Here is a 26,587-nt window from a genome sequence, read left to right as displayed (position 1 = left end):
AACATGAATATGATGGAACCCATCTGCACAAAAATTTTCGAAAGTTTGATATTCTATTGTATTTCTAACGTATAATGCCAAACCTCCAGAGGAGGAATCTCGACAAGAAAAAATTGATTTAAATCCACGAACATTGAAAAGGGAACAATTTACGTTTTTGAGCCATCTCCAATTACAATCACATCAACTGGAACACACAAATTGTCCAGAAATTCTAAAATATTATCGAATTTTGCCACATTATTTACACCTCTAACGTTCCATTGTAATATCCGTAACATACTTGAACAATGTTCAGCGTTTTCATTGAACACATCGACGGTGTCATGGAATAAATTCTTTAAATTAGCCATTATTGAAATTAACAGACAAAACAAGCATTCAGTTAAACATTATTGCGACCAAGCATTAGCTCTGCTGGTGATCTTCCGTCCAGTGTACGACTCGGCGTTGACCGATAGGTTTGAAGAAACACTTGAAGCGTATTGGTAATCTTCTCCCCCTCGTTTATCTTGAGTAGTGATCTCTTCAACGTGTCAACGAATCTCTCCGCCTGGCCATTGGACTGTGGATGGTACGGTGCTGTTTTGAGGTGCTGGATTCCGTTTGCTTTGCAGAACACGGCAAATAGCTCCGAGGTGAACTGCGATCCGTTGTCCGATACCACAGTAGTAGGAACTCCAAATCGTGAAAATAATTCGTCCAAAAATTCAGTGACACTCGATGTTGTTGGGGATTGAACGATCTTCACTTCAGGCCATTTGGAATGTGCGTCGACGACAACCAGACGACAATATTGGCCAAAGAACGGTATAGCGCAATCGATATGAATTCGCTCCCAGGGATGAACGGTCAGGGGCCATGACTGTAGCGGAACCTTTCTCGGCGACTTTGAGCTGCACAACTGTTGCACTGTTTGACGAAATCTTCAATAGCGTTGTCTATTTTCGCCCAAAACACATGCCTTCGAGCGATAGACTTCATTCTCTCAATACCGGGATGACCACGATGAAGTCGCTTCAGAATGCGGCGATGGAAGTTGAACGGTAGGGGAGACTGGGTAGACTTGATCCCCTTTTCTGATTTCCGATGTATCACAGCCAAAAATAAATAAACATACGCGATTTCCACACAGATTCTCTAAGAAATATATTAGGGGGATTCAGTTAACGGCGTAGGTTGCTGTGTATCTGTTTATGGAAATGTTTCATAGGCGATTTGAAATATGTCCCTAGTGATTGAGTGTGAAACATTTCTATAATCAGATACGGAGCAACCTAGGTATAACAAAACCGCCCTGCAGAATAAATAAGGTTGTCAATCCAAAAAATAACTCACCACATAAAGGTCATTTGTCTAGAGGATCTTTACTAAAAAATACGCTAGAACAAAACTACTTTAGTCCTCGATAAAACAGGGGGTGATCAAGTCTCCCCGGGGATCAAGTCTACCCACCTTCCTCTATTATTAATTGATCCGCCATCATGATACATCCCTTGACAACAGATAAAGCTTCTCGGTACGGAAAAAATTGGCGAATTTTCTCATCATCAATGCTGCTTTTGTTTGATGGGGCCAACCTTGCTGGATGAAGCTGATCACCTTCTGTAAAACTGGACACTTGGATGTATTTTTCAGCACCATCTTGAATGTTATAGGCAGAATACCGACTGCTTCGTCCAACGGAACCTCGATATCTTCTTCAAACTGAATTGCAGCAATGATGAAGTCTTCGTCTGATTTCGTGTAATGGTTGATGAGGCGCGACAGCATATCAGCGTAGCCAAACTGGGTTGTAGAAACGTACTCAATCTCGAAGTCGTAGCACAATAGAGTTAACGCCCATCGTTGCAAGTGGTTTGCGGTATGCAAAGGAATTCCTTTCTTTGATCCAAAAATTCGCAGTAAAGGTTGATGGTCGGTTTGAAGCGTGAATTTCCTGCCAAGGATCATTCGATGGAATTTGGTAACTGCAAAAATCAATGCTAGGCCTTCCTTTTCGATTTGACTGTAACCAACTTCAGCTTGAGTCAGTGTGCGGGAAACATGAGCTATTGCTTTCAAGCTGCCATCAGGAAAACGATGCATAGCCACTGCTCCGATACCAGATTTTGATGCGTCTGCAGCGATGATGATCTCCAACTTCGGGTCGTAATGAGTAAGCAGTAAACCAGATTGAAGAACTTCCTTGATTTTCTCATTTTCTCAAACGACTGCTGACAAATTGGAGACCAATTGAACTGGACATCCTTCTTCAGAAGCGCATCGAGAGGGCGTCGTAGCTGGTGCATTTTCTTCACGAATTTTCCGTAAAAATTAACAGCGTCAAGAAAAGACCGCAGACTGCTGATATCGGTTGGCGCAGGCATCTTAACGATTGCTTCAATCTTCGCTGGATTCGGGCGTAGACCGTTTTTATCCACGATGTGGCCCAGATATTTGATTTCTTGTTGAAAAATACTACATTTTTCTTCACGAAGATGAAATCCGTACTCTTCCAATCGTTTGAAAAGAGCTTCCAGACGTTGATGATGCTCCATTTCAGTTTTGCTAAACACTATGATGTCATCCAGGAAAGATTCAACACCTTGCAGATCTGCTATCATACCATTCATGAGCTGCTGAAAAGCGCCGGGGGCAGACTTCACACCAGGTGCCAATCTGTTGAAACGATAGAGTCCTCTATGTGTGTTGATGGTTAGAAGTTCTTTTGAATCGTCGTCCACTTCAACTTGAAGGTAAGCGTCCGAAAGATCGATGATACTGAAAAACTTGCATCCGTTCAGCTTCGTGAAGATGTCGTCCGGAACTGGCAACGGATAGTTGTTAGCTTCCAATGCAGCGTTCAATCCGGTCGAATAATCGGCACAGATGCGTATTTTTCCGTTAGGCTTCCTTACAGTAACGATTGGCGCAGCCCATTGGGAAAAATCGACAGGTGTGATGATGTCCAACTGCTCCAGGCGATCCAACTCGGCATCAACCTTCGCTACAGATGTAAAAGGAACAGGACGTTTCGGTTTGAATACGGAACGTGCTTCTTGCTTGAGGTACAACTTTACTTTTGTCTTCTTGCAATGTCCGAGAGTCTCCTTAAACACGTTTGGAAAGGCTGTCTTGTAGAACTGGATCGGACTATGCATAGAACGTACCTGGTTGCAGATCGCTGAGAGAGGCTGTGACCATAGCTTGAAGAGTTCAATCCAGCAAGGCCGAACAAATTGAGACTGGGATGAGTGGTCACGAAGCAAGTGCCGTCTTTGATGACACCTCCCAGAGTGATGGAACACGCAAGTTCACCGATCAAATGCAGAGGTTTACCAGATGCCGTTTTTGCTTCGCTTTTAGATGGCTTCAGTTCCGGAGATCCAAGGTTTTTCCAAGTTTCCTTTGATATGATGGAAATATCCGATGCTGTGTCGAATTGAAGCTTGATTTTCACACCGCAAATGATGACTGTTATGAACTTTCGCCGGACTTCGCTGTTCACCTGGTTGACTTCAAAAACACCGTTGACGGTCGACTTCTTTTTGTTTTTGAATTTCTTGCCTCCGGTATTGGGCTTAACGGAAATGCAGCTGCAGTAGCCTTCCTTATGCCCAACTTTGTTACAGGATTTGCAGGTGTGATTTGCAAAAGGGCATTCACGAACAAAGTGCATGCCACCGCACTGCCAGCATGGTGTCTTCGGAATACTAGAATTCTTGCTGTCCTTTGACTGATGAGCTTGAGCAGATGGTTTCGATTGATACTTCTTCTGATTGACTGCACAGACAGAGGCTGATATCGATGACTTCTCCATCCGATTCTAGCTTGGAGAGTAATCTGGTCCTGATGTCAGCTTCTTTTGAAGATCGCAGCCCACATATGAAAATGAGAGATTTGAATTGATCGGCTGTGATACGGTTCAACTCAAAATCCTCACATCGCTTGTTCACTGTCGCTGCGTAGGTTACGAAGTCCTCCTCAGATTTCTTTGACAGTTGGAAACATTGATATCGCTTGCTGAATAAGGTAGTCCTCATTCCAAACAGCTGGTTCAACTTGGAAACGGTGTCCGCAAACGAGTACTCACGATAATGCTTCGGCAACAGAAAGTTCACGTACTTGTCATGTACGCTTACGCTGAGGCTTCTTAACAGGAGACGAACCTTTGCTGCATCGTCCAGATTTTCGCCATCCTTCAGGAAAAGGTCTTCATATTTTTGATACCACCGGTCGAATACCATGCCATTGTCGGGGTCGTAGCAAAACTCTCGGATGTTGGACGCTAGAGACTCGATTATAAATTCGGGACTGCTTATCTGCTTGGCTCTGACTTGTGCTTCTTGAGTGTTTAAACGATCCATCATGGCCATAAGACGCGCATTTTGTTCCGCCATCTGCTGGTTTTGCTGGAGAATGAGCCGGAACACATCTTGACTGTCGATAGTTCCTGACAATTGACTTCCTGCCGGTTGACTTTGACTTCCCGACGGCTGATTTTGACTTTCCGACGTTAGAACTTCCGGTGGTGACATTCTTTTTCTCTTCCGAGATTCCAGGGTGGATTCTTGATAAAACTCGTCGCCAAATGTTATAATTCAAATAACTATATATATTGGAGCTATGCGACTGTTCTGTACAAGAGCAAGTTATGGAATGAATATTCTTATTTTCTTCACACAGAGGCATGTTTGGTTGCTACCAAACGCTAGGTTGTCATGGACTGCCTTTATGCAACCACCGGGTTGCTGGTGTTAACACAACTCAAGATAAATTTCTTGCCCCAATTGCGGGGGGCATCGGTTATGATGAGGCATTTCAACTTGTTTTACACAGCTGTGCGAAAAAAATAATGTCCCCAACATAAAATAAGCCCCTCGATGGGGGATGTTTTCATGGCGTGTTATGATTCGTAGAGGTTTTTGCCTCTCTTTTACCGTTGTTCGTTATCTAATTGAGAGCGATTTCTGCAATCCCTGACTAACGCACAGAAGGACGCATCCCTAAAAAGAGGACCAAAAGGTCATTTTTTCAAAAGGATGTGTTATAATCTTCTATATAATAAGGCCGGTCGCAATGCTGTTGGGTTTTGTATGGCGTGTTTGGAAATCAAACTAGAACTGAAACTAGCAGTTCGCAACGCAGAGTTGCAGTTTTATTTTTCGAGCACTTTTTGAAACTGATTTGCAACTGCTCGACTGGTTTGTTGCAAATAAAACCTGATTTGAAACTTGAATGAAACTGAGTTTCAAATTTATTTAATTGTGTTTGTTTGTTTGAGATTTGTTTGTTTGGACAAACTCATTGTTGTTCATATTGGCCCTGACGAAAGCGAGAAAACAAAATGGGGGCCGGCTGATGCTTTTTTATTTCACCCAGCAAGGGATATAGGACGTCAATTTTGAAATGCTTATTAAAGCGTTAAAACACATTTTAGCCTAAAATTGTTCACTTTTTTGGGTTAGAAATTTAATTTACTTTCATATAGGGAACACGAAAGTTGAATTATTTTGATTAAAAAAACATGTGTAGATGAGGAGCCTAACATGTAGTTTTTCAAATTTCTAATTATACGTATTTAAAAGTTTTCAACATATCACTGTTAATAACATTTTAAAAGCATTTTAAAATATACTTCCTATACTTCACCATGTTGAAAAACAGTGATTTCACGCACACGTCCGTCGCCGCTAGATGGCAACAGCGCGGCTGCGTCAAAGCGAATGCGAGGTAAAAACTACCGCGAAAATTGTTATGTCGAATTCGTTTTTAAACCTGGGTCAGTGCCAACCCGAACCCTGAATAAAAAATCATTTTCAGTTCCATCTGTCATTGTATATGTTGGTGTGCGTAGCATCGTGTTTGTTTTGATTCGAAACATATGATCCAGGACATCCAGTGCACTGGCAGTGCGTTGGCGTTGACTAATCAGATCATGGTAAATAAATATGTTTAAGTGCGTGAACTGATTTTTGCGGATAGTGGAAATAACTTTTGGGTGGATATAAACAGGGAAACCGCTCCTGGAATTCATCTCATGGCTCCGATATTAATCCCACCAAAAACAAAGCAATGGAAAGGAATTTGGGTTGTTTATTATTTTTGTGATTTTTCTCAGCAGTGAGCACACATGTTGACAAAAAGAGGCGACGAAATTGGTGCTGCATTTTTTTGCTTTCCGTTGAGATGAATATATGTTCAGTGAGATGGAGATCGGTACAGTTCTCCTATTTAATTATATTCAATAATCCCGTGCACATTTTAATACCGCACGAATTCCGTATTTTCCGTATTTCCGTAAATTCATCTATTTCTGCAAAAGTTTTTTTTTTCGGAGAACACTCAGAAGCATGTAATAGAGGAATGTCTGAAAGATATCGCCAAAAATTCAAGAAAGAATTTCTGAAGTAATTTCTGGCAGAATTCCCGAACAAAATTCTGAAACGCACGAAAGAATTTGAAAAGAAATTCTGCATAAGAAATAATTCTATTCGGTATTCCTCAAATATATTTTTCTGACAATTCTTAGCAGATTTTGTGAACGGGTTTCAAGGGGAATTCCCAAACTACATAATTCCATCCACCGACCTAATTTAGGACACCATCTGTTAGGAAAACCTGAATGAACTTATGAATACATAACCTCCCAACAATTATTTTTAAAACTGAATCTAGACAACAGTACCGGATTAATTTCATTTTAAACTACAATAACAAATATATTACAAAATTCCCGGAAAAAAAGATTTTCAACGCGCATTTTATTTTAATAAACAGACAGTTTCGTTTCTCCCTTCTGCTTGTTTATTCCGCCCAGTGGGTGGGTGGGCCACGTGGTTTTGACAGTTGTAGTACAGTTGTATTGGTGAACCCGGTGCGAAACCGTGAAACAACACAGTGCGAACCCGGCAGCTTTGGGGTTGGAACTAGTGCGAACCTAGTTCCAACCTGAGCGAATAAAAAAACACTTTGACAGCACTTAGGTTGGAACTGGTTCCAACCTAGGTTGGAACTTTTCAAAAACGAATTCGACATTAGTTTGTTTTATTTGTTTTATGAAAAAATAAAACCAAGTTGCATTTCGTTTACAACTCTGCGTTGCGGGCACCAAGTTGTAGTTCTATTTTGACAGTTATAAATTTTATAACATCAAGCAGTACCAAACTGAAACTGCAACTTCAGCATTGGGATCGGCCTAAAAATGAAATGGTCTGTGTTCGTATCCGCATAATTCGAAAACGGCTGGATGGATTTTCTTCATTCCTTCAACAGTTACGTTCGTCATAGTTTCCGACGGGTTTATATGATATTTCCTCATGTGAAAATCATATATAAAGTTGAGTAAATCGTGAAAAACTAAAATTAAGATTTGTATGGGTAGTTCAGAACGCCATTTTCGCCTACTATGCAGGACAACGTCTGCCGGGTCGACTAGTTTTTAATATTTTTCTCGCATTAAACAGGTAATAAATTTACATTGTTTTATTTACTGTTTTATTTATATTACTTTGATTTAATCAATTTGACGATATTGTGCCCAATGGGGTAACATTGAAGTTGGTATAAAAAGCTGGTTTTATTCCATTCATAACTTTGAAGCATGTTATCTTTGTAATATTTTTGAGATTTGATTTTGAATCATATCAAACTCAATACATCTTCAAAGTTAGGATAATCAACTATCAATTGCATACTACATTGTGAAGAAGTTCGGGTCCGCGTAAATGTAGGTTTTGCCGAACAAAACAAAAATTACAGATAGGTTTGACAAACAAAAATTGTAGTAGTTTTCCGCGAGCGGTAATGGCCGCCAGCTTGCATGCGGGTTAGTTTCTGATTTGACGTTTGTGGAGGTCAACTGCACCCACCGTTCCGAGCATTCTGACCAATATGGCATGTAAGAAGGTTGGTGCTGATGAAGTGAATTAAAGCCTTCTTATATACCACATTGATCAACGTTGGCTGTCTTGCCCCACTTTCCCCTATTTGATATTGTGCACATGTGAGCAGTGACGGGAAATGTCATTTCGATGTCATGGGACTAATTTGTTGATAACTTTTTTCACATGTTATGTACAATTGTGTTTTTATTTAAACATGTAGCACTTAACCCTTTCCCGTTCACGACTTTTTTCAAAGATTTCAAGAGGAAGGAATCATCTTTGGGAAAAATGCTAGAACAAAACCTAAAATTAGTGGAAAACGAAAACAAAAGTTTATGATTGTAAATCAATAGTTGATTGTTTTCAATAGTTCGACGTTTTGTACTTAAAATTGATTATATTTGTAGATTAATGTAACCATAAAGATGTACTTAATATTGCTTTTTGTTGTTGAACCAATTCGATGAATGTTAGAAGGTGTCAAATTTAATGATGCACAAAGACGTCATGATGTCTGGGAGAGGGTTGTAGGACCTTAAAACTTTTTCTAATACGCCATTTCTCTAAATCTGAAATTGGCGGCGTTGTTAGAGCATGTTTATTATTAATGGAACAAATACCTTATGTGAATAACATCTGTGGTTTTTGTTTGAAAGTTTTGAAGCTTTTTCAAAATATTTGCGATTCTTGCTTTCCATATAAACTTTCATCTGGATTCTGTCGTCACTGAGGAAACTAAACATTCGATTTTCATAATTTCATTCGTATGAACAACTATTTCCAACCCTTGAAATTCTTTCATACGACACGTATGGTATGGATATGTAACAGAAGTTGCTGTTGAGTCTCAAAATGTCAGCGGAAGCTTTGCCTGTGTGTACGAACACAGTATGACTTTCATATTGTTATAAATCATTTATCATACGGAGCGTTTTTGAAATCCATTATAATATATTGTAAAAAACACACATGGGATTCATAATAAATTCGATTGGTAAAATTTCATACGCAATTATTAAATATGAAAATCGAACTAGTAATTTCCTCAGTGTAGGTAATTGATCAGTTCGTTTTTTCCTGGGAATGTTTGAATCTTCCGAAGACCTCCAAATATCATATCACAAAGTTTCATATAAAAGGATTTTTTATGAATATACATTAGGGTGGCTCAAAAAACACTTTTTCAATTTTTTGATGGGCCGCCCTCTTATTCGGTTCTATTTGATGCTCTGGACAAAATTTCAGCCAAATCGGTCAACGTTTGGGCGGTGCTAAACTCGTTGGAAGTTTATATGAAAAAATGTATGCAGAAACATCCAAAAACAGTGATTTGCAGTTGGAAGACACAATTTACGATCAAGAACAATGATACTCATTCAGTTCTTGTAGAATTAAATACACAATGTTATGCTGAAAACCGCGAGAAGATTATAGTTTATTAGGCAAAGATATTAGCATGTTACTGGATCATTTTACGTATCGTCGTAGTCAACACTTTTGTATAGAATTCTATTGGTTGTGACAAAAAAAAAATATTTTTATCGCAGACGATACCTTGGAAGTTGAGAAATATGTAGGGTTACTTCATCTCATTATAGCTCCGATATTCATCCCACGAAAAACAAAGCAATGGAAAGGTATTTGATTTGTTTCTTATTTTTGTGATTTATTTCAGCAATGAGCACGCATGTTAGCAAAAAGAAGCAACAAAATTGGTGCCGTCTTTCTTTGTTTCGGGATGAGATGAATATATGTTCAGTGGGATGGAAACGGAGCAGTTCCCCTGTTTGACGAGATGTTTTACACAGAATTCTGTTTTTACACGGTTTTGTTTCGGTCGTATTTTTGATCGTGTGGCTTCAATTTACGACTAAAAACATGCAACATGTCCCTTAAACCCCTAAATAATTCAGACAAAAATTAGATAGTCAATTTTAAACGATAAACATTTTGGAGCGGGGGGGGGGGGGGACTGAGAAAATGTAAATCGTGTTGGAACAGAATTCTCTGCATTTCTTCCATAGATATCAGTTACGGCTTAAAAAGGGCGTAACTCTAAAACGGGTCCTACGATTTTTTTCAAATTCCACCCAGTGATGCAGTATAGCCTCAGAATTCAGCTCCAGGTATTAATTTTGATGGAGATTTTTTTTGGTTAGTAACGGTCAGGGGATAACCGTGGATAGGAATTCAAACCGTCTTATATAATTTAGACAAGTTTACAAAGAGCAATAATGAGTTAATTAAATGATTTTTCAATATGCCTCAAGACCGTCACTGAGGACCGTTGCGGAACACATTACTGCCACAACGACCGGGGGAAAGGTAGAATCACTGGAAAAAATGATTTATTGCCAATGTGAAGATTATTGGGTGCCAGGAAACGAGCTTTTCCATTTATATCTAATTTGGCTAAAATAGTTAAGTAAGGTATAGATAGGATTGAAGATCGAAACGGAACGGACTCCATTATCAAATCTAGCGATTGCTAGAGAGAGATGAGAAGTAGGGAAAGATACAAATTAAAAAATAAAACTGGTGCTAAATCACTGTTTTCCCCCTTGAAAAAACATTCAAATTGAATGAACTTTTACTTCAATCACTACGGAAATGTATAACAATGAATGCAAACAAATAGGAATTCAGGGAAATAATGAGATCTTCTCTCTAAAGTTATTTCGACCTATTACATGTGCTTGTCCTCAGATATTTTTTACACGAGAAAATGCTCAGATTTCGCGCTGTTTGAAGAGATCACATGTTTTATAGGAAATGTTTTCCGCATAAGAGATAATCAAACATATTTTTCCTTGCCATACTCTAGCGCAATGAAATTTTACTTCAAAATCAACAAGTAGAACCAAATTATTTTGATTAAAAATGTGCAATCTCTACATTGAAATGTATATGAAGCTTTAACCCTTAAAGGCGCAAAACGTCGAAAATATTTTTAACGTAAATAACCATTGAAATCATTAACATTAAACGTATTTTCGGTTTGTTGTTTTAAAACAACATTGCGCATTTAAGGGTTAAGATGACATTGACCCATCCTAGGCGCGTACAATAAATACGTGAAGGCTAATGGAGGAGGGGGTCTGTTATTTTCTTATGATCCACGTAAATTGAAAATATAATTATGTATGAAAAAAAGATTACATGGGCATCTTCCAAGAAGAAAATGGTCATCATAGTGCTTTCACGGTAGAGAACCTAACATAATTACATTACATTTAGTAGATTTTTATTGTATTTTAATTTATCATATCGCTTGAATATAAAAAAGGAAATACCTCGATATTTTATCCTAAACGCTTCAATGTTCATCCAAATGATTGCCATCGTTTATCGCCCGGTTGGCAATCGCGTGAGGCGCTAAATGATCGGGAAGATCACATCCACAGTAGGTATCGTTGTTGATGGCCCTATAGAGCAGCTTGAGCCACTGTTTATCCGCTGACAATAATTGTGGGCTGCCGAAAATGATCAGCAATGCTCGCGCACGTGAGATAGCCACATTCAAGCGCTTTGGACTGGCCACGAACCCAAGGGCGTGCTGCTGGTCACTCAGTAGCTGAGACTTGGACGTACGAACCGTAGAAATGAGAATGACCATACGTTCCTGACCCTGAAATTCCTCGACGCTTCCAATTTTCGGTTTCTGAAGATTGCTTTCTTCGAGAATTCTTCGAATGGTTTTGGCTTGTTGTTGGTACGGAGTGATAACTCCGATATCTTCCGGCCGAACACCTTTCTTATAAAGCTTAAGTAACATGTTGAAAACGCTTTTCGCTTCTGCTGGATTAAACCACGATGGACTCTCCGGGGTTTGTTTGTTAACGCCGTTGACACCCCAAAAAACAAAGCCACATTTTGGCTGTTGAATTGTCTTTATAGGCAGGATATCGTAAACTAAGTCAAGAAAATTGGCTTCTTTGCTTCCTTCTGCGGGAATTCGAGCTATCAAAGCAGATTCATAAAAGAGGTCACTATAGATATCGAGTATGCTTGGAACTGAACGGTAGTTGTAACGTAGTTTTGTCACCAATCGAGGGTTGTACCCACCAGTCTTAGGAAAGCGAGTTTTATCGGTCCTATATAAAGGCGTATCCATTAAACGAACTAACAGAGAAGTGCCGAAACCGCGATCAGATGCGTGACTACTCATCACCACTGGACCAAGCTGCATTGGATCACCCGCCAGCACAACAGTTCCGCAGTTTTGGTTTATGAATGTCATTGGTATGAGTGTCTCGGTTTCTAGACATTGTCCCGCTTCGTCGATGAGGACATGTGTGAAATGATTCCTGGGGAAGCGAATTTGCATCAACGTGCCGAGTGTTACGCACGTTCCTATTGTGATTCTGTGCCGTCCAAGATGTTTCAATTGAAGCTTGTGCTTCAAACCTGACTCGGTTATAATGACTTCATCTTTAACAGTTCTTTCGGAAGCGATATCAACCGTACCACAGTATGGTGCCAGATGTTCCGGCACTAACTCTTGTTCTACATAATTCAGTCCAACTATACGAATGAATTCACCCGGGCGTAATACGTTGGCATTTATTATTCTCTCCGTTATTAGATTGGCGGAACTATTAGAAGGAGTTGCTACCATGATTCTACTATCGGCGGATATCTTCACAATTTGGTGAATCAGTTCAATCATAGTCATGGTTTTTCCAGTGCCCGGAGGACCAAAGATAATGTAGGGGAGCGGCCTTGCTTCGGAGCGAAGAATGTTCTTAATTGCTTCTTTTTGAATAGGATTCAACATGGGATTGTGCCAATTAAATTCATTATCAAAATCATTGGTAGCTAAGTTACCATCTTCATTGATTTTCAGATCAATCCACGGTTCTCGAATGTTCGTTTTAGTGGGAAACATATAGTCGATGCCCATCGCACTTGTTACACAGTTTATTGCATGATGCTGCTTTTGGAATGCACCTCTTGTGGGTTGGAACGTTATCTTATGATCTTCTCCGTTATACTTTTCGTGAAAGTGTTCACTAAACTTAACCAGAATTTTGTGCTTCAATATTTTATGAATAAACGCTCCGTTTGCTAATCCATGGTTGTTGTTTGCCCATGGTGTAGTGGCAACTAATTTATCACCAGGAATTAACGACGGCCTACTCTCTGCAACATTTTCAATGCGCAGAGCTAAATACCCATCCTCTCGAGTGAAATGGCCTCGATCGACATTGAAACGAGCAATGGAAATCTCACACTGAACATCTTCCATCCAAAGGAATGTTTTGAATATGGCTTTATAGTTTTCTGGACACAACGGATGCTGCAGGCAACGCTGAGAACGCTCCAGCTCCTCATCGATTTGATTCCGACTCATAGATGGGTTCAGAAGGATCTGCTTAAGCTCATCCGGAACTTGGTACCCACCTGAAAAAAGAGTTATTTGTTGGTCAAATAATATGAAAAATGGCGGATATCGCGGGCGATAAATTCCAATCCTCTCTGGAGCCACCAATTTTGCTAATTTAGAACTCAACTTCAAGACCCGAAGGAATGGAACTTTTATAATGAAAAACTTCTGCACCCACTCGCATATCAGTATGGGCGTTTACTCGCATACTGAGATAATAGCCATACCAGTTCCAAATCGCATTTTCCATGTAAACTACAAAAAAAAACCGAAACATCATGGGATCTTGTTGAAATTTTGCTGATTTAGTTTGATAGAAACATTGCTTAGTTTTGTGCAATCATTTCATGTACATTCTTAATGGGACTGTTATGTGGGCACATTCAATATGGGACGCTCGTGACTTGGTTTTTTTTTTCACACAAGGACATAAAAAAAAAGTTATAGTGAATAAACCGATTGAATTACTATGTTTTTCAAGGATGATGGAGCCATTAGAAAAATAAGAAACTTTACGTAATACAGAAGCTGTGTACAGTGAACGTTCGCTAATTGGGGTTTTTCTAGTTGGGGCGCTTTTTAGTTGGGGGTTCGCTAATTGGGTGAAACCCAATTAAAAAGCAGCTAAACGTCAGAATATGATGTCAAAAACGCGTTGACGTTTTGTTTCCGTGTTTGGCGGAATCATTTTTTTTTTGGCGCGTAAAATTTTCCTTTGTTCAATGCAAAAAGTATAAACAACATTGACGCTTGTCAAAACGCCCCAATTAGCGAACGGCATTCGCTAGTTGGGGTGAGGTCGTGCCCCAATTAGCGAACGATCACTGTAATAGAATAAAAACGTTTTGATACGAACCTATTTTGATATCGATGAAGTTGGCTCGTTTGCTTATTTTCTGCCCGGGGGTAATTTCACCTCCTCGTTTATAAACATTCCAAGCAGCCAATTTGTGTGAACCAGCGGCGGTACGAGCTTTAGTCGTTCCTTCGTTTTTAACTGGAACGTTGATAACATCCGCATCTCCAACTATTACCGTTACGTACCGCGCAATTTTGAAACCCCCAGCAAACGACCACATGAAAACTTCTTTACTTAGACCATAGTTTTTGGCAGTAACCTCAAACATATACTTGACCGAATCGCCAGGTTTCAAAACAGTCATATCGTTAATTCTCGGCTGTATTAAACGCATTTGAGAGGTTTGCTTATTGGACATGAACATTGCACGCATGATCTTGTGCTGACGATCACCCCCGTTTCGAATAGTCACATCCATCTGCTTCTGTTCGTTCAGGTTATCGAACTTTATTTCCAGGTCATCGGTAATTTCTATTCCTCTTTTGTTCAGGAAAAAGTCATCATCATATTTGGATTTCACTTCTTCTTTGTTATTCTCAACCGTACGTGGAGCTGCCGTTTCGATCACCAGTTTAGTGCAACGGAAGTTCAACTGGCTGTTTTCCACGGCTTCGAAGACAACTTTATCGCCATGGTTGGGAGCTTGACCAGCTTCGCATACGTCCGAAAGATAGTGATAAACTCCATCATCGCTACGTATTTCACCACCCTCTGCGTCAGCTTTGGTTACGAATCCACTCCCTTGCACTACTCGGGTAGGGGCTATCCCTCGTACCTCCAGAATATTACCACGAGTATCGAAATAGGTTTCATCAATCTGGACAAGGCAATCCAGTACAACGTAGTCACCGACTTCCGGAACAAATGATAGCTTGAGGTTGTCCATTTCGATCGAATGTTCATCCTGGTCAGTTTCGACGGTCAACAGACCACGACGTTTAGCGATTACTGTTCCCTGTTCACTGCGCTGGTTGTAGTTGAAATAAGTTGGTTTGATTTCGTGTACCAATTGTTCGTTCTGTAAGACAAAAATAGCGATGTGAAACCAACACGCTAAGATTAAAATCTATTTAAATAAGTTAAGGTAGCTTCAAATCTAAGGATTCTTTTTCTTTTCTATGTGAATAGAGAATTTGAACAGGAGCAAGTTTTACTTTTGTCACCCCCACCTCTCGAATATTTGTGGTCACATTGCATACGCGACTTATTTTTAAGTCTTATTTTTGACGATGGTCAGGGTTTGCAGACATTACTCTATCAATAGATAACAAACACAAACGTAACAAACGATTCAAGAGAGCCAAAAACTTTGTCGGATCATTAAAAGCCTTGAATACAAGATCATCGCACTGGTATACCGAGCAAATGCGTGCTTTAAAAGAAGGCATCATCATCTCTTTTTCATCATCCCGAGCAATCGTGTAATTTAAAAGAAGGAATGATCTTCCCTTTTGCATTCCTCCGAACAAACGTGTGCTTCAGAAGAAGGCATCATAAACTCTTTTGCAATACCCGTGAATTGCGTAATATAAAAGAAGCAATGAACTCCCCTTTCGCATTGCACCGTGATTTAAAAGAAAGGCCCAATTACGTGTTTCGCCTTATCTCGAGCAACCGTTTGATTAAAAAAAAATACGAACAAAAATTCAATAAAATAGAAATATTTTTACTTTTTGGGGAACACACTTAATTGGGCTTATTCTACGAGTGGAGTGACGTGAGATTGCTCGAATGACGTGAGAAGAGTCGTATAGCCCCATTTGAATAACATGGTCACCTCACGTCACTCGACTCGTAGAATAAGACCAATAATATTTTTTACCGGGATCTCAGCAAAATGGTCAACTTTTACCGAGATTCGCACAGCCGTGCCCCAGCAAACATGTTTTTTGCCGAGATATCTGTCAAAATGGTCAAAATTGCTGAAAATATCAGCAAATAGTTTGCCGAAAATCAGCTAACAAACATCATTTTTGCCAGAATATCAGTTTTTTTATTTTGCTGGCGCACAGCTGTGCGGATTTTTGCCGAGCTGCAGAAATAAATTCGTTCTGAGGAAAGGTTTCCTTGGAATTAGTAAATATTATCTGAAAAAAAAGATTCAAATGATACGGTTTTCGACAGACAGTTTTCTGGGACATTGTAAATAACCTATGCCAAACGGCATACCCTCGGGACATGAGATGTATTACGTTTGTATATCTGGCCTTCGGCGGTCTGAAACTATTCCAATCCTGTCAAGAACTCTGAAGACAACTTGTTCTGCGGCACATGTTTTTCATTAGGAATTGATTTCTTATGTTCACTAACGATGCTCTAGCCAAGATTTTTTTATGTATACAGGTTATCCGACTTGTCAATATCCCCAACTCAGCCATCTTGGATTTTTGTATGGAATTTATGCTCGTTTTTTTACGTTTTGCACTGAAAATGTATGTTTCCCCCCGCGCTGGTTATTCCCATCTACTGACGAAGTCGGATAACCTGTACATAAAAATATCTTGGCTCTAGCCACAACCTTTTGTCGTGCCTTGATACTTGGAAGTACAGTTTTTGTCACATAATTCACTATCGTGCAACATATAAAGATATTCATGTATTGCATCCTTCCAGTCAGTTCCTTTATTCTTGCTGACCCGCAGTATTGGGAAAATCTCAACATCTCGAAACCCACGGACGATTCGAATGAAGCGTGAATTGAAACGCCCCCAAATAAAAAAAAATCGTTACTGAATAATCATCGGGCCAATGCAGTCACCCGCGTTCAACAACTATTTAAAAGCAGATTTATAGATTTTTACCTCTTCTTCCTGTGTTTGTTTTTGCTGGTCCTGTTCACCCCAAACTTCACTCAGCAATGCTTCCAATTTGATGACTTTGATAGATTCACTCTCCGGGGCTTTATACGCCAAGTACGATACTTTTAACCCCACTTCCAGCTGGTGTTGAAAAGGACATGCCTGCAGTACCTTCTTATCCACGTTTAGCGTCGTATCGATGACAATATAATTGGCCTCTATGCTTGTTACAAAACCTTAAACATAATAACTTGTATTAATGAACGTACAAAGTACTAAAGTTAAATATCATACCCGTTTGTGCAAAACAATTTGTTGCATGTACTTCTTTTTTGTTCTCCTCCTCTAACTGCAGTTTTTCATTTGCGTCTTCCTTTTCGTCCTTATCCTCTATCAATGCCTCCAACCGTTTTATTTTATCCGCTTCAGATTCTTTCTGGCCTCCAATGGTGGAAACCAGGTCCATCATAACTTTTCCCATTAAACGCAACATTTTTGCGAGTTCGCCACTTCAGAATTCCGGTTCAGATATGTTCAACTGTTTTTTTTTTCTTTTAGCCTATTTTCTGTCACCAATAATAATTACAATAGTTCAACCCACACTAGTTTTGCCCGAAAAATTTATCCATCGACTCGTACTGCCAATCGGTATCCTTGATGTGAGTCAGCTCTTTACGTAGGTTCTGCAGCCTTTTAACGTGATTTTCAAGCTGCAAATTGTTTTCGCACATCTCAACGTACAGATAGAATTTTACCCGTACGATACCCTGTTTCGTGGGTGCCTGCTGTGCGTCGACCTTCGGCTGTAGGAAGACGATATGGTAATAAATGTTTGTCTCAGTGGTTTTTCCGCAACTATGTTTATGAGAAACAGATGGTTGGATACATGGAAAGTATGAAGGAGTAGGTAATCAAATAATAGGATCTCGATTTTAGAAACTATTTGTTTGTAGAGATTAAACCAGAGCCAAAGATGCGTGATGATTATTGAGTCTTTGGGATACAATGCAGGGAAATAGTTCTATGGCGTGTGAAAGAAGCTTTTCAATACTTAATAAGTGCTACTAATACTAAATAAAAATGCATGATAAATCTATAAAATGGCATCTTGCGCATCCCAAAAAAACATTGATTCATACTCAACTCAGATTTCTATCTTTAATCCGTCACAAGTCTATCGCAAATAAAAAGACATACAGGTACAGAGGTAAATGAAATGCTAATATGATGAAAGAGACCTTTTAGCTATCAACACGATACTTACTATGTGTAATAAAACAAAAGTATACAAATATTGTACTTCACGTACACACTTAAATCTCATCAGTGGAATTGTTCAGTAATTATTCCACCGTTTTTGTGATTTTTTCCTTTGTTCAACGCCAGAAGTTTGACAGCTTAAGAAAATGCTTAAGTCTAGTTTATTCGTTGAAGTGAAATCCACGCAACTTGAACATTTATTAAATGTTTGAATCCGATCATAATACGTGAATTGATAAATTATGAACATATTCAATCATTTGGACGATGCAACTAATTAAATCAAATAGTCGCTTGTTACACATCTAACAGATCAACCCCGTTATTTATTTTCCACTTGAATTCAAGCCAAATGTGCTACCTACATAAACTTGTATCAAGTTTATTACAATGGATATTTTTTCCAATTCTGGCTGTTAGCAATTAGGGTAATGTATATAATGCTCATGATCAAGTCATAAATCTCGTAGTTTGAATGGGCTATAAGAATGAAACAGTGAAAACTAATTTCCTTACACAAATGCATACCTAAAATCGAGATCTTACTACTGGATAAGAAGTACCTATAGTCAGGATGGAATCCTCCCTCCAAGCGAACACTGTCAATTCAAAAACAACAAATTTAAAAATTCAATCTTGTTAAATCATAGATGTTTGTGAATACTTACGCGTCTGAACAGCTGTAAAACAAAAATTATTTGCTGAAAACTAAGAAATATTGCCCAAAACATTCATATTTTTCTGAGGTTCGTTTTCAATACTTATAGCTAAATAATGCCATTAGGCTTACCAAAACCCTATACATTACCGCTAGTTTATGTTGCAGAATGATGTTTTCGTTCTTGATCGCAACCAGCAGATCGCCATTTCGGCGCAAAGCGCTAACCTCCTGCTTCAATTCTTTGACATAATCAACCGTACCTTTGAGGATGGTTCCCTTGTTAACTCTGCCATCTTTACCGCTGATGTCACTGCTGGAACCTTCGATATTGCGTGGCAGAAGCGTACCTAGCTCCTTGATTTTATCGTTGATATTGAAACGACGGCGTCTCTCAACTGTAATTTTGGAATGATACAAATACCATAATGCTTATGCCTAATCAATGTTTGCCCCTTTGTCGTTGTATTATTGGATATCTACTAGCTATTTTATTCATTTATCATCAACTCATGATCATTTTTATACGTTGAATACCCTCTAATCCTAATATCTGCGCATCAAAATGTGAATTATTATTAATCTAAACATTCTTACCGTTGAATTACCTGTACATTATCTTACCCTACTGGAACGCGACGTAAATCAGAATCATCCATAGATGTCGATGATCCAGCTCACCAGGAATCATCCGAATGAATCCTAACCTCGACATAAACAAAGGTATTGCAGGTATAAGACTCGGCAAGAGAAAGTCCACTCAGCAGGTGGCCATATGAGATGAAATTATGATCGCTTGGAGGGAGCTGTTCCCCTGTAGTTTGTTAATTAATATTGTTGTCTATAGATTGTTATATAATGATGTAAATGTTGTGAGCCTTCTTCCATGTTTAGATGCAACCAAAATTAGTATCTTGGGGTAACCATGCAGTTGAGCAACATAAACTTACCAGCGAATCCTTCGGTGTCAACTCACTATTGGACATAATTTATTACGCAAATTATATCGTTAAACAATAATCTTGCGTTTTATTAGCATAAAAACCACTTCAAATTGCATACGTAAACCTCCACGGCCCGATTTTTTTTCTGTTACCGATGAAAAACCTTTTTTTTTTTTTTTTCTCTCTTGTTGATGGCTCAGACCTTTTGATCCATAAAGCCAAGGATTGTGACATTTGTGGTGTTTTAAAAATCATCGTTCGGGATACCGAAACTGATGCCCCTTCAGTATTTTACCGATAATCTTTCGTGATTTGATTACATTTATTTTTTATTTATTTTTTAAATCTCAAACATATTTGTCAATCTTTCTCAGGTATTCAACAATTTGTTTGTGTTCTCTGGGGTCATTTTTTTGAAGAATATTAATCAATGGTGTATTATTATTTAGTATGGGGGTGTTTGTTCTGTTTAAATTGTATTTAGGGCAGTGATAAAGAATGTGTGATAAGTCCTCTGTGTTCCCGCAATGGTCGCAACGAGAATTTGAGACAAGATTCCAGTTTGCTAGTTTTTCTTTCGTTACTACATGTCCTGTTCTGATACGTCCGATTTGTATTACTTCTATTGTCGTTAAATTTAGTCCTTTGAACCACGGTGTATTGCTGATTGTTTTCGAATGTTCATAGTGAAATTTGCCTTTCTCCGTTGAAATTAAATCGTATTGTTCCTGCCATTCTTTATTAGTTTCGTTTTTGAATATGTTTAGTAAGTCCGGTAGTGAGTATCCTATTTGTTCTTCTGTAGTCTTAGTTGTACCCATTTTAGCTGCATAATCAGCTCGATCGTTCCCTATTATATTAATATGTCCTGGTATCCACTGTATGTATATTTTACTGAAGTCTGTTTGTTGTATTTCGTTCCATAATTTTACTATTAAACTATTATCAGTTTCCATTGGTTTTAGGAGTAGTGTGCAAGCATTTTTGGAATCAGTTAGTATAGCTATATTATCTATATTTTTGTTTTTAGCATAGTTTACTGCATTGATTATGGCTACTATCTCAGCGCTCAATATAGTGTATCCAGTTCTTAGTTTGCTACTATAAGAAATTTTCTCCTGAGCATCATAGAATCCACATCCTACTAGTGTGTTTGAAATGGAACCGTCAGTATAAATTTGGTAACAGTTTTTGTAATAATTGTCTATTAAGTCTAATACCGTGGACCCCCGGTAATATGACCGTTTTTAATCTGAACACTTTTTAATTTGAACCCCGTTGGTTTGAACATCGTTCAAATTAAAAATGGATCAAACGTCATTTACCACGTGGAATCGAGAGAAGAAAAATGGAACATCGTGAAATGGAAAGCAGAATCAAAACAAACCAGCAAAGAGAGCAGCCAGAAACCAGTTTTTCTGATGCTTATAGAGTAACCAGAAGTTCAAATTAAAAATGAACCCCGTTAATTTGAATGAGGTACCGTTCAAATTATCGGGGGTCCACGGTACTATTTGTTTTTGTGTGTTAGTATTAATGTTTTTCTTTTTGATTTCCTTTATATTGTTTCTGATAGTTATTCTATTGTTTGATCTGTTATCGTGAACTGGAGTCAATTTTGGTAGTAGTTGTAATAGTAGGTAGTTATTCAGTGATGCTGTTTTTTCAAGAAAAGATATATGTTTTGGAAGATGGTCTAAATTCATGATGGCATACAAACTTTCTACTATTGGACTATTTCTATGGAACAGTGTTTTACTTATTTCTTTCAGGGCTAGCATTTCTGCTCTTTTTTTCAAAGGTATTTCTCCTGATTCACATAGGATTACATGGTTGGGTGTCGATTGTAAATATCTTAGAGAAGTTCTAATAGCTAAGTTTTGAACAGTTTCTAATTTCTTAAATGTTGTTTTACATACTATTCCGATTATTGTTAAACCATATTCTATGTGGGGTCTTACTATAGCTTTATAAATTTTCAACATTTGTTCCGGGTGTGCGCCACTACGTTTTCGACTAATCATTTTCAAAATATTAATTTTATTCTTTGCTTTTATTATACTATTATTAATGTGTGTTTTGAACGACAATTTATGGTCTAAATGAACTCCTAGTATTCTATGATTTGGTACTACTGGTATTGTTGAATTGTTAATGCGTATATTAATAGACGGGTCGAATTTATTTTTGAAAACTATTGTTGCTGATTTTAGTGGGTTTATTTCCATTCCTAGTTTTTCAAATTCTAGTGATAGTCGGGTCAGGAATATGTTCATTTTTTCTGCTACTGTTGCTACACTAAATCCTGTTACTACAGCTGTAAAATCGTCTGCAAACTGTATGAGTATTTCGTCATTCCTAATCACTTGGTGAATTATATGAGTGTAAATATTAAAAAGGATGGGTGATAGAGGACATCCCTGCGGTAAGCCTTTGTTTGTAGTTTGTACTATTCGTGTACCATCATTTAGTTCTAGTATCATTTTTCTTTCTTTTAAATAGTTATAAACCCAATTGACAATTTCAGATGGTATTCTAAGATGTTCCATGATTGAAAGGAGTTTACTAACGTTTACATTGTCAAATGCTTTGGTAAGATCAAGAAAGGTTGCCGCAAGGACCATACCTTCTCTTTTAGCTTCATAAATTTTTGAAATTAGTGTGTTTACACAATTTATAGCAGAGGTATGTTTTTTGAAACCGTATGAATTAAGCGGTATGACGTTATTGTCTTTTAGGAAATCATTAAGCTTATTTTTAACTACGTTGTTTATTAGTTTTATTAGGACATTTATCATAGCTAAAGGTCTATATGATTGTGGTTTGTCGGGTTCCTTAGTTGGTTTTAGTAGGGGTATTATGTTTATTGTTCTCCAGTCTTTTGGAATTCGTCCTGTATTCAATACTTCCTGCATGAGTTCCGTAAATCGAATTATTAAGTTAAATTTGATGTTTTTTAAGATAAAGAATGATAACTTATCTATCCCTGGTGTTGAATGATCTTTTTTGGATTTGATTATTTTACTTATTTCTGTGTAATTTACCTCTATTTCTTTTCCTGGTTTTTGGGTAAATGTTATTCTGTCTGTTATTGGAGGGAAATTTAAGTTCATGAACTGCTGGGATAAACTATTGTTGTTCAAGAGATTTAAGTTGTTTTTAGCTGGTCGACCTCCACTCACTATTCTTACTGTATTCCAAAGTGTTTTATTGTCCATAGTATTGTCAATTGAGTCTATCATTTTTTTCCAACTCTTCCTTTTTTCTCGTCTTATTTCTCTTTTCAGTATGGCTCTACTTTTTTAAATTCTGTAAAGTTTTGATCTGTTTGGTTTCTTAAGAAGTCTCTAAATTTACTGTTTTTTCGTCCAGCATGACTTTGATCTGATTGGTCCACCATGATTTTGGGTTTATATTTTGTTCGAATTTATCTTGTATGTGCAATTTTGAACTATTTCCTGAACTATTTCACTTATGTCTTCTGGTGTATGGAAAGCATGAGGTTGTAGTGTATTTAGTTTTTGTATGGCTTGGTTTTTATTGAAAAAATCATGTTTGTACTTGTAATTGTATGCTGTGCTGTCTATATTGAAATGAATAACTCTATGATTGCTAAAAAAGTCTTCTTCTGTGACCTTCCAATCTATTTTACTAGCTAGTTCTGGTGTTGCAAATGTCAAATCTATGGCAGATGGTATAGTGTTGGGGGCCTTAATTAATGTACTTGAACCATCATTCAGGAGTACTAAGTTCCTATTATCTAACAAATGTTCGAGCAGTTCTCCTCTTGGACAGTTTTCATGTGATGGATTCCATAGTTGATTATGGGCATTGAAGTCACCTGCTAATATAACTGAGCCATTAAAGTCATCAATTGTGTCCAGTAGTTTTTTAAAGGGTTCTTTAATATCATTATTGTTAACAGGTAGGGTGGAATGTAAATTGAGATAAACAAAATTTTGGGTTGTGTGTTTTGTGTGACTATTGCAATTGATTCAATGGGATGTAATTTGGGTAGTTTGTGTGATTTAAATTCTATTTCATTTTTGACGAGGAAACCAACCCCACCATAGCCGGCGGCTCTGGTTTCAGTCAGAAGTTTATAGCCTGGAAACTTGTAATGTTCGTCTTTCTTTAACCAGATTTCACTGAGGATTACTATATCAGTTTTGTTTTTTAGTAGGAAGTTTTTTAAGGTCTCTCTAGTGTCTATTGGTCTTAAGCTTGTGATATTGTTTTGGATTATTTCAAGTTTTTTTAGTGTATTAAACATTGTTAGTTGACAGTTTATCTATGCTCGTGATTAGTTCGTTTACTTCCGGATTTATTATTTTATTAAGTTCTTCGCTGATATCTATTAGTAATAAATCTTGGTCAATACTGTCCGTTTTGTTAGCACTTTGGATGATGGTTTTTTGAATGGTTTTAATCTTGTCGAAAAGGTTGTTTAAGTTGAATTGTCGGATCAGATCGTCTTTTATTATTTGTGTTATTTTTTCAATTTCGGTGGTTCTGTATGGATTTGGTGAAAAGTCGTGATGGATGTTTTGCGTATTGAATAAATTCTGAGGAGTTTGGAAGTGTGGTGTTAGGATATCGTTACGCCTTCTTTGTTGTTTAGTTTGTTGGGTGTTATTCTGGATGTTTCTGGGTTTGTTATTTTCTAGTTGGGGAAAGTCTCTTATTGAGTCTAATCGTGCTTGTAGGTTTTGTTTCGTATGTCTTGGGTATTTGTCCGATGCTTCAAAATATGATGTTTTATTGATGGCCATATCCTGTCTAATTAAGTCCTGTCTAGATCTTTCTGGGCATTCCTTACTCGACGCTTTATGAATTCCAGCACAATTAACACATTTCGGTTCCATTGAATCACATTTGTCCTCAGTATGTTCCTGACCACAGTTGCAACACCTTGCTTCCCTAGACTTGCAAAACTTGTCCCTATGACCAAATCTCCAACATTTTACACAGATTTTTAATGGAAACACATACGGTTCTACCGACCGCCTTGTTCCGTAAATTTCAAGTGATTTCGGGAGTTTTTCACCCTGACGAAAATTTTAATGGAGTATGTTGGTTGGAATCTGTTTTCTCCTATTCTTTTGTTGATCCTTTCCACCTTGAACACTTTGATGTTGTTTTCACATACAACATTTTCCATTACCTCCTGGTCTGTTATTGATGGCGGCACATCACCTACCACTCCTATGCTTTCCTTAAATCTGGTTGGAACAAAGATTGTGTATCCAAAACTATTCTTCAATAAATCTGAGTTTAGTAATTGTTCTGCATCTCTCGGTTTGTCGAAGCTTATCTGAAATTTACCGCGACCTACTCCTTTCATTGAGCTGTACTTGGTTACACCTATGTTTTTGAGCATTTTTGCCACTTCCATCGGATGTGGATATTTGATTCCTTTCTCTTTGTCATTTTCTTTAGTTTCCTTTTCAATGATAAAAGTCGTGTAGTGATGGTTTTTGGTCCAATTGTCGTTGTAATTTCCGTCAGTCTTGTCTTTGTTTTGTCTTTTTGTCATTAAGTCTGTTTTTGGTTTTGTACTTGCCATTGACATTGTATGTGGTTGTTCAGTGTTTTGTATTTGTGCGTGTGCGTTTTTGTCAGCGTCGCCATTTTGTTTTTTCGCCTCATCGTCATCAGCAATGTCACGTGTCGTTTGATATTTGTCTTGTTTCCGTTTTCTGTCGCCATTTTGTTTGCTGCGCTTCACTCTTATTTCCTTCTCACTTTCGTCATCTGAATATTTATGTCTAGCTTTCGATTTTCTTATGATTTGCCCCCAATCATCGTCTTCCATTTTGTCTTCAATTCCCGCCTCCATCACGTTCCCACATGTGGACCGTCCCCTAGAGCAATTTTTTTTTCCAAGAAATTTGCCCAGAAAACACGTCCGTCAAGTTGATACCCAATAAAACTAACTATATGGAGAATACTTACAGTAACTAATTGTAATCTTATCACTATTATTTACAGTAATTTACACTTTAGGTTAATCAGTTTTTTCACTAATCTTCTTTTTCTTCTAGAAAATTCGATTCGCGAAACGCGGTGTCACAATCCTCGTCAAAGATCGTCCGAACTGGTCGAAGTGTTTGGAGAGAATGTATTTACGTATTCATTCAAATTTTTCAGTTTTGGATTATATGATGAAAAACCTTAAAAACATATGCAGTGCTTGTGATAGGTGGTGTGAAAAGCTTTTTATGGTTTTGACAAACGAGCAGGGGTATAGCAAAAGTCAAAATCACCGAAGCAAACATAAAATACATACCTAAATATGTTTACTCTTTTATTCGTTGACTTACACATATTTATGACTTAAAAATGATTTATTCCTCTGAGTCGTGTACACTGTGCCACCAAAGTACTCTTTAATGGGTAAAAAAATACCCACTATGAAGTTAAATAGTTCAACTCATTAAAAGAGTAAACTGTGTTTACTCATTAATGGGTAAAGGAACTGTACGTCAAATTCAAGAGTAACTTTTACTCATTATTCGAAATTAGAAATTGACGAAAATGGGTGTTTTTTACTCTTGCTGGCAATTAAAAAAGCATTTATTATTTCAATTTAGTTAAAACAAGCAACGCGTTAATATGGGGTTTATGGAAAAAATCTTTATTAATAATTCAAATATTAGCAGTGAAAATTGACACTCGATAAAGACTTGTTTTGCTTTGGCCTATTTAGCCTCGTCGGATCGCACATCATATTGCATCTGTTATAGGAGAAACCTTTTCCTGATCCTATCGCCATCAGTCAAAGGACGTCCTTCCAATTCAATCCTGGAATCGA

The 26,587-nt window shown here is 37.8% G+C and overlaps 2 protein-coding genes across 3 annotated transcripts; both read right to left on the bottom strand.

Moving 5' to 3' along the window:
* Positions 1–385: 385 nt before the first annotated feature.
* LOC134209388 (uncharacterized protein K02A2.6-like) lies at positions 386–3,840 on the bottom strand. The gene is given in 4 exon segments (XM_062685371.1): positions 386–912; positions 1,581–2,205; positions 2,208–3,135; positions 3,219–3,840. Coding segments are annotated over 4 exon segments (2,664 nt in total). The 5' UTR covers positions 3,803–3,840.
* Positions 3,841–11,095: 7,255 nt separating this feature from the next.
* On the bottom strand, positions 11,096–26,013 carry LOC134211247 (probable RNA helicase armi). 2 transcript variants are annotated; one of them, XM_062687951.1, is made up of 7 exons: positions 25,947–26,013; positions 19,780–19,936; positions 18,735–19,531; positions 17,206–17,714; positions 16,915–17,147; positions 14,111–15,131; positions 11,096–13,271 (listed from the first exon to the last, which is right to left on the bottom strand). In XM_062687951.1, exons 4-7 carry the CDS (start codon positions 17,402–17,404, stop codon positions 11,185–11,187), a joined length of 3,540 nt encoding a protein of 1,179 aa, XP_062543935.1. In that variant the 5' UTR covers positions 17,405–17,714; positions 18,735–19,531; positions 19,780–19,936; positions 25,947–26,013; the 3' UTR covers positions 11,096–11,184. The 2 variants fall into 2 exon arrangements, with proteins under 2 accessions (XP_062543935.1, XP_062543934.1); XM_062687950.1 differs by lacking the exon at positions 18,735–19,531.
* Positions 26,014–26,587: the final 574 nt, after the last annotated feature.

This window comes from Armigeres subalbatus, chromosome 2, assembly GCF_024139115.2.
Source record: "Armigeres subalbatus isolate Guangzhou_Male chromosome 2, GZ_Asu_2, whole genome shotgun sequence".
Taxonomy (NCBI): domain Eukaryota; kingdom Metazoa; phylum Arthropoda; class Insecta; order Diptera; family Culicidae; genus Armigeres; species Armigeres subalbatus.
This window is presented reverse-complemented; position numbering and strand designations above follow the sequence as displayed.

What these genes read in the sequence shown, in the direction of transcription:
- LOC134211247 (XM_062687951.1), bottom strand. Translation starts at nt 17,404, where the DNA reads ATGTTGCGTTTAATGGGAAAAGTTATGATGGACCTGGTTTCCACCATT. An exon ending in AACAAACACAGGAAGAAGAG is followed by an intron (nt 15,132 to 16,914) that starts GTAAAAATCTAT and finishes TTTGTCTTACAG; the next exon opens with AACGAACAATTGGTACACGA. An exon ending in CTTCATCGATATCAAAATAG is followed by an intron (nt 13,272 to 14,110) that starts GTTCGTATCAAA and finishes CTCTTTTTTCAG; the next exon opens with GTGGGTACCAAGTTCCGGAT.